The 9794-nt window shown below is 48.6% G+C and overlaps 1 protein-coding gene across 1 annotated transcript in view; it reads left to right on the top strand.

Annotated features, from left to right (window-relative positions):
• Positions 1-8998, top strand: part of ALOX5AP (arachidonate 5-lipoxygenase activating protein) — a 29367-nt gene extending 20369 nt beyond the window's left edge. The window contains exons 4-5 of the mRNA XM_008056840.1: positions 2216-2297; positions 8505-8998. Coding sequence (XP_008055031.1) covers positions 2216-2297; positions 8505-8667 — 245 coding nt within the window. The 3' untranslated portion in view covers positions 8668-8998. The remainder of the gene's footprint in view (positions 1-2215; positions 2298-8504) is intronic.
• Positions 8999-9794: the final 796 nt, after the last annotated feature.

The raw sequence follows: 9794 nt of genomic DNA, 5'->3' as shown, positions 1-9794 counted from the left end.
GAAGGAAGGAAGGAAGGAAGGAAGGAAGGAAGGAAGGAAGGAAGGAAGGAAGGAAAAAGTAGGCTAGAAAATTGCAGCAGAATCATTCAGATGGGACGACACAGGAGAAACTTTGTCCGAGGCAAATTGTGACTTTCCAAGAATAGATGAACCGTACAAACGGTTCCTTTTGTGCTTCAGTTCTTTTATCAGCCACATAACAGTGGAATTTTGGAGGAAGGAGGAAGTGTGGGAGGGAACTGGCTTGGGAGAATGATCCATTGGAGGCAGAGCTGAGCACTCTCATGGCCAGCGTGTGACCCCAGGGTATTCCTCAGCATTTTTAAGCCTCACTTTCCACACTGTATAGCTGAACCACAGGCTACAGTTGTGTCTCCTTGGTGATCCTGTGAGCTCACATACATAAGGCCCCTGACTTCATGGTTGGCACAGATCAGACTGAGCCACATAAAAACGCCAATAACAGGCCAGGTACAGTGGCTCACTTTTTTTTTTTCGAGTTGGGAGTCTCACTCTGTTGCCCAGGCTGGAGTGCAGTAGCATGATTATGGTTCACCGCAGCCTCAACCTCCTGGGCTCAGGGAATCCTTCTGCCTCAGCCTCCTGAGTAGCTGGGAGTGCAGACACGTGACACCACGCCTGGCTCATTTTTTGATTTTTTTTTTTTGTAGAGATGAGCTCTTGCAATGTTGCCTAGGCTGGTCTTGAACTCCTGGGCTCAAGCAATCCTGCCTTGGCCTCCCAAAGTGCTGGGATTAAAGGCGTGAGCTGCTGGACACGGTGGCTCAAGCCTGTAGCACTTTGGGAGGCTGAAGCAAGAGGATTGCCTGAGATCAGGGGTTTGAGACCAACGTGGGCAACTTGGCGAGACCTTGTTTCTACTATAAATAAAAAATTTAGCCAGGCGTGGTGGCGCATGCCTGTAGTTCCAGCTACTTGTAAGGCTGAGGTGGAAGCATCACCTGAGCCCAGCAGGTCGAGGGTGTGGTGACCATGAGTGTGCCACTGTATTCCAGTCTGGGTGACAGAGTGAGACTCTGACTCAAACAAACAAACAAGCAAACAAATGCGTGAGTCACTGTGTCCAGACTTTCCTTCTTTCTTTCTTTCCTTCTTTCTTTTTCTCTCTCTCCTTTTCTCTTTTCTTTCTCCTCTACTTTCCTTCCTTCCTTCCTTCTCTCTCTTTCTCTCTTTTTTTTTCTTTTTTCTTTTTTGAGTTGGGGTCTTACTCTGTAGCTTAGACAGGAGTGCAGCAGCATGATCGTGGCTCACGGCACCCTCGACTCCCTGTGATCAGGAGATCCTCCTGCTTCAGCTTCCTGAGTAGCTGGAACTATAGGCATGCCCTACCATTCCCCGCTAATTTGAGATCTTTTCTAAACAGTAGTGGTTGGTTCAGGAAAAGTGAAGCATTGTGCTGCAGGGAAGCTCATGGTGAAAGGGATGCTTTGGAGAGAACCAGCCTCAGAGCCGGGCTCTGGGTTCAAGTGCCCTCCAGCTGCCCACCCCCTGACCCGCTGACAGCCTAATGCAAGCCCCTTTAACTACTTGAGCCCAGGTTTCTACATCTGGAAATAGAAATGTTGATACAGTTATGTTGACAGGATTCACATTAGAGGATAACTATGCAGATACTTTGCCATGATGTGGGTATGATGTAATATTACCATTATTAAAGTTCTCAGGTTTCTTCCAGAAGATGCTCTGTAGGAGTTTATTAAACTGAATTAAATGTGCCTTCCTTCCTGCCAGGGTCACTGGTTGGAATCTTTTTAAATTTTTGTTTTGAGCTGGCATCTCACTCTGTCACCAGGCTAGAGTGCAGCAGTGGCACACTCACGGCCGCCGCAGCCTCGACCTGCTGTGCTCAGGCGATCTTTCCACTTCAGCCTTCCAAGTCGCTGGAACCACAGGCGCATGCCAGCTCACCTGGGGAGGGGATCAAGACCAAGTTGCCCAGGCTGGTCTTGATCCCCTGCCCTCAGGCAATCCTCTTGCCTCCACCTCCCAAAATGCTGGGATTACAGTTGTGAGCCACCGTGCCCAGCCGGACTAGCTGTTTTCTCCAAAGTGCATGTCTGCCTTAGCCATCAGAACCCTGTCCTGTGTCAGACTTTGTGGCCAGCATGTGGCTTGCACAACAACTGTGCCTGTGTGTGCTAGCATAGCGTGTTTTGGCAGTAATGAAACTCACGCGGGTGTCTTCTTCCCTTAGCCCCTGCCGCCTTTGCCGGACTGATGTACCTATTTGTGAGGCAGAAATACTTTGTCGGTTACCTAGGAGAGAGAACTCAGAGGTAGGTGCCTGGACTACGGAAAAACACCTGGAGGGACCATTTCAAACTCGTCTCGGACTCCCATTTAAGGCTCTGTGGGATCCCCCGGGTGGGAGGGGGAAGGCCTACTAGGACCCCTCATCTTTGTCCCCTGAGATTTGAGGGATCTGAAGATACATCCAGGAACTGGCCTCGTTTTCTCATGAAGGAATTCTTCCACGCAGCATTGGCTTCAAAGGACATTTGAATTCTGATGCTGTGCCCTCACACACTCATGCCCACCCTCCAGAGCCTGGGGCCAGAGGGGCTTTTTATTCTATTTATTTCTTTAATATTTTATTATCTTTTCCATTAACAAATTTTATTTCAATAAAGAAGATAGCCTTAAGGGGTACAAATAGTTTTTGGTTACATGGTTGCCTTGTTCAGTGATGAAAAAGTCTAGGGGCATACCTCCCCACCCCTACCTGAGCACATGGTACCCGGCAGGTGATTTTCGGTCCCTCCTCCCCTTCCTCCACCTCCTTTTGAGCCTCCACTGTCCACGACGCCATTTCTGTGTCTTTGCAGATGCTCAGTTTAGCTCCCACTTGTAAGTGAGAGCAGGCAGGATTTGGTTTTCTGTTCCTGTGTTAGTTCTCTTAGAATGATGATCTCCAATTCCATCCAGGTTGCTGCAGAGGACAATATTTCATTCTTTTTTATGACTGAACAGGATTCCACGGTATATATAGACTTTCACGATCCACTGATCGGTCGATGGCATTTAGGCTGATTGCACACCTTTGCAGTTGTGAATTGTGCTGCAATAAACATGCGGGTGCGGGTGTCTTTTTTATATAACGATCTCTGGGCCTTTGGGTGAATTGGAAGGGACTTTTTATGTCTAGCTTCTCGGGTCTGCTGGGAGTGAAACCTTTCAATGTTTGTCTCGAGAAATGAGAACGAAAGCTTGCAGCTTGTGATGAGTTCTCCTGAATGACACATCTTCCAGGGACCCGCAGCAAGAATGTTGAGGAAATGGGATGCCACCTTAAGACTGAACAGAGGCTGGGCGCGGTAGCTCGAGCCTGTCATCCCAGCACTTTGGGAGGCCGAGGTGAGGGGATTGCCTGAGCCCACGGGTTCGCGAACAGCCTGGGCAACTTGGCGAGATCCCATCTCTACAATAAATTAAAAACTTAGCCGGGTGTGGTGGCACATGCCTGTAGTTACAGCTACTTGTAAGGCTGAGGAGGAAGAATTGCCTGAGCCCAGCAGACCGGGCGACAGAGTGAGACTCTGACTCAAACAAACAAACCAAAAAAACCCCAAAAAGGACTGAACAGAGCCGCCATGGCCTTGCTCGTGGAAGTTGCCAGACAGGAAGCCCCCAAGGTTGGAATGCAGCAGCATGGTCACACTCACCGCAGCCTCAACCTCCTGGGCTCAAGCAGTCCTCCCACCTCAGCCTTCCCAAAGTGCTGGGATTACAGGGGTGAGCCCCGTGCCTGGCCATACTTTTCAGGGTTTTATAATCAATCCCTATTAGGGAATGAACAGAGGCAGCAAATATAAACAATAGAAGATTGAATTACAAGGAATCTTTAAAAATATTAGATTTCTTTGGGCCTCGTTGGAATCTCAGTGACCTGATCTCTTAAATCCCCCCCACCTCTCTCATTAGATGATAATAAGATCCCACCATCCCCTTAACCCACTCTCTGTGTGAGTTCCGAATCTTCTTCACCTTCTCTGTAGCCACGGTAGGCATTATTGATGAGTCATGGTGCTCTTTGGCACTGAGACCAAACTTGACCTCAGAATCCTTCTTAACACAGAATTCTGAGCAGTTTTCATCAGCAGAGATGATCAAGACTAGAAGAAATGTCTAAGCCTAATCTAGACCAAAATGCAGCCTTGATAGATGTAAGCCTGAGGGCTCTGTGGCTAAGGGCAAGGGAACGTTTGACTCTGTCTTCTAGAAACCACTTGAGAATGTCCTCTTCAGTTGGGGAGCAGCCCTTCCTCCCAGGTCCCCGTATGTCCCTGGGCTGTGTCACACCTGGACTCTGTAGCTACCCTGTGGCACCTGCTTTAGCCCTTGACCTCAGCGACCAAAGAGAGCACTGCTGGGTGAGAACCTTCCCTGAGTTTCTCTCTCTTGGCCTCCGATCACCTCTTGCTCCCTTCCAGAAGGTGCTTTGACCCGCCCACTCAGGAAGTTCCTGTGGCATTCGTGGTGTAAGGGGCAGGGAAGACACTCCCCACCACGTCTCCCTGGCCAAAGCTTCCACCCTCAGGCTTCAGGCTTCTCGGGAGGGATTCCACAGCTCCTCTTTTATTCCTTCTAGAAGTTTCTGGCTCTTATTTTCAGCTCTTCACCCTACTCTCTGACCCCTTCCTCTCTGTCCTCTCCGTAGCTTGCTTATGACCCAGGAGTTAAGAATGAATCTCAGTTTCTTCCCCTTTCATCCTAAGCTGCTCTCTGGGTCGAAACTCAGTGGCCACTGGCTCATATTCCAAGACGATTTGCCTTTTATTAGTCCCTGTCCCCAGTGGGCCCCAGGCTGCCCCCTCTTCCCATCCCCCAGAGTCCTGTCCCCTGCAGGGCTCTCACTCAGTCCCTCTTGGTCATTTGAAGTCTTCACTTCAATGGCGGATGGGCAATGACTGGCGATTCCTCTGGCCAATGAGCTCAGGGGACCCGAGGCCACCTTCTCAGTCACAAGCCTCGTCCCCTTAATATCTGCTAATTAAGTTATTGTTTTCTGACCACCTGCTGTGTGCCTGGTCCCAGGTCCATTGCTGAGGGAATTAACAATGGGCACAACAGTGCCCTTGTCCACAAAAAGACCCAAGGTATCTTCTAGAGTCAGGGACATGTTGCAAGACCAAGTGTATTCAACTTACAGAAATAGTAATAGACCTAGTTTTCAGAGGACAGCAGTCCTGATTCCTCCTTGATGTCAAGGTTTTAAGGCCCCTGGGCTTCTCCAAGTGTGGACCCTGGTGTTACTTCACCAGCATTCGAGGAGACAGAGTCTTCTTTTGGAAGTCCTGGGCACACAGATGCAAGGTTGATCTTTCTAACACCCACCAAACCACAGGATTAGAACCATGTAGGGTGGTTATTAAAAATACACATTCAGCTGTGCGTGGTGGCGTACATCTGTAATCCCAGCACTTTGGGAGGCCGAGGCAGGAGGATTGCTTGAGCCCAGGAGTTCAAGACCAGCCTGGGCAACATAGTATAACCTCATCTCTACGAAAAGTAAAAAAAATTAGCCAGGCATGATGGTGAGTGTCTGTAATCCCAGTTACTTGGGAGGCTGAGATGGGAGGATCACCTGAGCCGAGGAGGTCGAGACTGCGGTGAACCATGATCGTGCCACTGCACTCCAGCCTGGGTGAGAGAGTGAAAAAAAATATAGATTCTGGAGCCCCACCTTGGACTTATGAATCAGATTCTTTGCTGGGGGAGGCCCAGGAATCTGAATTTTAACACATCCTTCGGGTGATTCTTATACATGCTGCAGTTTGGGAATCACTGAGGGCTGTCCACGCCTCTTTTCGGAGGTCATCATGATCCATTCATTCCACAAATATTTATGAAGGTCCTAATTTATTGGAGACACATGAGTGAACAGGGGAAACGACAACATGCCCTCACGGGGCTTACGGTTTTTATTTCCTTTAGAAGTCACCAGGTATAAAGTGACATTTTCCCATTAAAAGGGACTGTCAGGTTTCCTGTTCCAACCTCATACTTTATGCAGGTTAAGAACTGGTGTGGGAGGCGAGGGAGGGGCTGGGACTGGCCCGAGGTCCCAGAGGTCTCGCGGTGCCTGGGTTTCCCATCTCTCACATTGCAGCACTCTAGGGTCTCATCCTAGATGTTCTCAGCGCATCCGAGATGGGGGTTATTTTGCATGATGCCGCTTGTAGGCTTTCGTGTAAGTTTTATGCGGCCTGTGGAGGGCACAATTGTTTCAAAACAAATAACCGAATCCCAGTCTCCAAAGGCTGAGGCGTCCTTGCGAAGCCGGGGTACTGACGAATCCTGACTCCCGCCTCACGCAGGCAGATCTGAATTCTCACTCGGGCCTCTTCCTGACTGTGAGATTTTAGGCAAATCTTGCCATGTCTTGGCTTTGTGTCCCCAGCTGGAAAATAGATTCATAATATACCCTCAGAGTAGTTGCAAGAATTTGATGAAGTCATGATTATAAAACACCTGACCCCAGTCCATGCTTAATAATTTGATTCTGACCTTCCCCACCCAGGTAGAGAGAATTACATTTCAACTTTTAGTTGTTTTTATTTTTTGAGTTGGGGGTCTCACTCCGTCGCCCAGACTAGTGTACAGTGAAAGATCACAGCACACCGCAGCTTTGAACTCCTGGGCTCAAGGGATCCTCCCTTCTCAGCCTCCCGAGTAGTTGAGACTACAGGCATGCGGTACCATGCTGGCTAATTTATTATTTTAATTTTTTTGTAGAGATGAGATCTCGCTATATTGCCCAGGCTGGTCTTGAACTTTGGGGCTCAAGTGATCCTCCTGCCTCAGCCTCCCAAAGTATTGGGATGACAGGTGTGAGTCACTGTACCTGGCCTGTTTCAACTTTTAGAAACAGTACAAGAGATGATGATCCCACGTGCGCACCGTCTGATCCTGACTCTTTTGTGCTGTGCTCTCACCCGGCCTAGGTCTCCCTCAGGCCTGAGTGGGACGGTGCTCAGCTGGGAAGGGTTCAAGCACTCGTCCTGTCTCCCATGGGCACGAGATGCCTTGAGACCTTCAAAAACTCCTACTTGATTTCAAGAGCGTCACTATTTCACCAGGAGGCTCGGCCACTTCATTTTTCACTAGGGTTTTATTTCGAGCATAAAATGACTTCGCAAATCACTTGTTCTCGTGTCTAGAATGAGCGTAGGGTGGCCTCATTCATGTGATGAATCTGAACCACCACAATATTTGACTTTTATAGAAACCCTCTAGTCTCTGGCTAAAAAATATCCTTTCCCTGGCTCCTTTATTTTGGTTTCATTCCTTTGCTCAGTGTTGGCAGGTCTCCCTGGATTAGTCTACTCTGCATTCAGTTGTAAAAGAGTACCCCAGACTGGCGACTTAAATAACAGACATTTATTCTCCCACAGTCCTAGAGGCTAGAAGTCCAAGGTCAAGGTGTTGGCGCGGCTGGCTTCTCCTGAGGTTTCTCTCCTTGGCTTGCAGATGGCTGCCTTCTCTGTGTGTTCTTGCAGGGCATTTTCTCTGTGTATGCCTGTGTCCTCATCACCTCTTCTTTCAAGACACCAGACACACTGGACTAGGGTCTACTCATCTTACCTCATTTTACCTGAATTGCCTCTTTTAAGACCCCATTTCCAAATATAGTCTTATTCTGAGGTACTGGGGGTTAGGATTTCAACACATGAATTTTGAGGAAACACAATTCAGCCCATAACACACTGTCTCTCTTTTTCTTCCTTTCTTTTTTTTTTTAATTCTGAGTTGAGGGATCTCACTCTGTTGCCCAGGCTGGAGTGCAGTGGCATGATCACAGCTTACCACAACCTCGACCTCGTGGGCTCAGGCGATCCTTCTACCTCAGCCTCCTGAGTAGCTGGGACTACAGGTGTGCGCCACCACACCTGGCTGATGTTTTGATTTTTTTGTAAAGAAGAGGTCGGTCTGGCTATGTTGCCCAGGCTGATCTCAAATTCCCGGGCTCAAGCAATCCTCCTGCTTCAGCCTCCCAAAGCACTGGGATTACAGGCGTGAGCCACCATGCCTGGCCTACACTGTCACTTCTAACACAGTCCTGCATTGTATAGACAGCCCCCAGCGTGGGTCTCATAGGCATTCCTTGAGAGGGTCTGCTGGAGCGAGGGTCTTCATGATTCGATGGTGGTCCCAAAGTGCCCAGTGATCAACACAGCCCGCCACCTTCAGCTCATCTAGGAACCAGAGACCAGGGAGCACCGAGGAGCCAGCCCTGCCCGTCAAGCCCTAATGACGATGGGTTTTGAGGTCTCGGCTCTCTTAGCTTGGGTTTGAAATATGTTCAATGACTCATAATAGCTAAGACGCTTCCATCCTTCATTCAAAGTAAATGGTTAAATGGAGCATTGTTGAGGAAAAGGAACTATAATCTCAACCCCATGGATCTAAAAGTGGCAACATGCTTTTGTGAAATCGGTGTCATTTGTGCTGAGGTGACAGATTTCTCTTCTCTTCTCTTCCAGCACGCCTGGCTACATCTTTGGGAAGCGCATCATCCTGTTTCTGTTCCTTATGTCCCTTGCTGGCATATTCAACTATTACCTCATCCTCTTTTTCGGCAGTGACTTTGAAAACTACATCAAGACGATCACCACCACCATCTCCCCGCTGCTTCTGATCCCCTAGCTCCCTGCTGAGCGGGGTTGGTGCTCTCAACGAGTCCATACCTGGGGGGGTCCTCGTCACTCATTCCTTGAAAGGATTCCGCCCCTCTTTAGATAGTTGTAAATCTCATGGCCATCTGGGCTCCACTGCGCACGTTCACCTTGCTTGCTCTTCCGGGAAGAGGATGATTTTGTGTGGGCTCCGCCCCTTGAACGTGGCCGTGGCCCCAGGTTTGTGACATGGATCCACTCTGTATGTTTCTTGATGTATCCTGCTCTCTGAAGGTGTTTTGTGACCGGATGTATGTTTTCCTAAAATAAAATGCAGGCGCGTGTTTTAGGCTGATGGCTAAGTTATTATTATGTTTTGGTTTTTTTTTGCGGGTTTTGAGGTTTTTGTAGGTAGGTTTCTATACCCACAAGCAACTAATTTTTCCTCAACCTAAAAGATGATAGTAAGAATACACTATCCATCCAGGAGACACATTTCTTAAGGCTCTTTTATGACCATGCAGTCTTGCTGCCTGTGGATTAGGTGGGTGTCTTTATACACTACAAGCCTTGTCCCTAGATTCTGTGATATGCGGTTTAAAACACTAATACTGTAGGCTGGGTGTGGTGGCTCACGCCTATAATCCCAGCATTTAGGGAGGCTGAGGCAGGAGGATTGTTTGAGTCCAGGAGTTCGAGACCAGCCGGGGCAACATCACAAGACCTGGTCTCCACAAAAAGTCAAAAAAAATTAGCCAGATGTAGTGGTGTGCGCCTGTAGTCTCAGCGATTCAGGAGGCTGAGGCAGAAGGATTCTTTGAGCCCAGGAGAAAAAGGCTGCAGTGAGCTATGATTGTGCCCCTGCACTCCAGCCTGGGCAACAGAATGGGACCCTGACACAAAACCAAACAAAACCATACTGCAATCCCGTAAGAGCCCAAGAGAATACCAGGCCCATTGTAGGTGGCCCCCAAATATAGGTTGAAGAGACAAATAAATGAATGAATGAGTTTATGAACTGCTGGCTGGCTATATTTAATAAAATTTGTGTATTGAGTCATTTTCCATATTGCAGACAGATTTGTCCCCTAATGTGGGTCTTTGCCCAAAGGCCCCACCTCCTGACATCATCGCCTTGTGGATTCAATTTCAACATAC

Source organism: Carlito syrichta, unplaced genomic scaffold (genome assembly GCF_000164805.1).
Source record: "Carlito syrichta isolate Samal-C Ts95f unplaced genomic scaffold, Tarsius_syrichta-2.0.1 Scaffold302553, whole genome shotgun sequence".
Lineage (NCBI taxonomy): Eukaryota > Metazoa > Chordata > Mammalia > Primates > Tarsiidae > Carlito > Carlito syrichta.
Note: the sequence above shows the minus strand (reverse complement) of the source record. Positions and strands in the feature narration are given on the sequence as shown.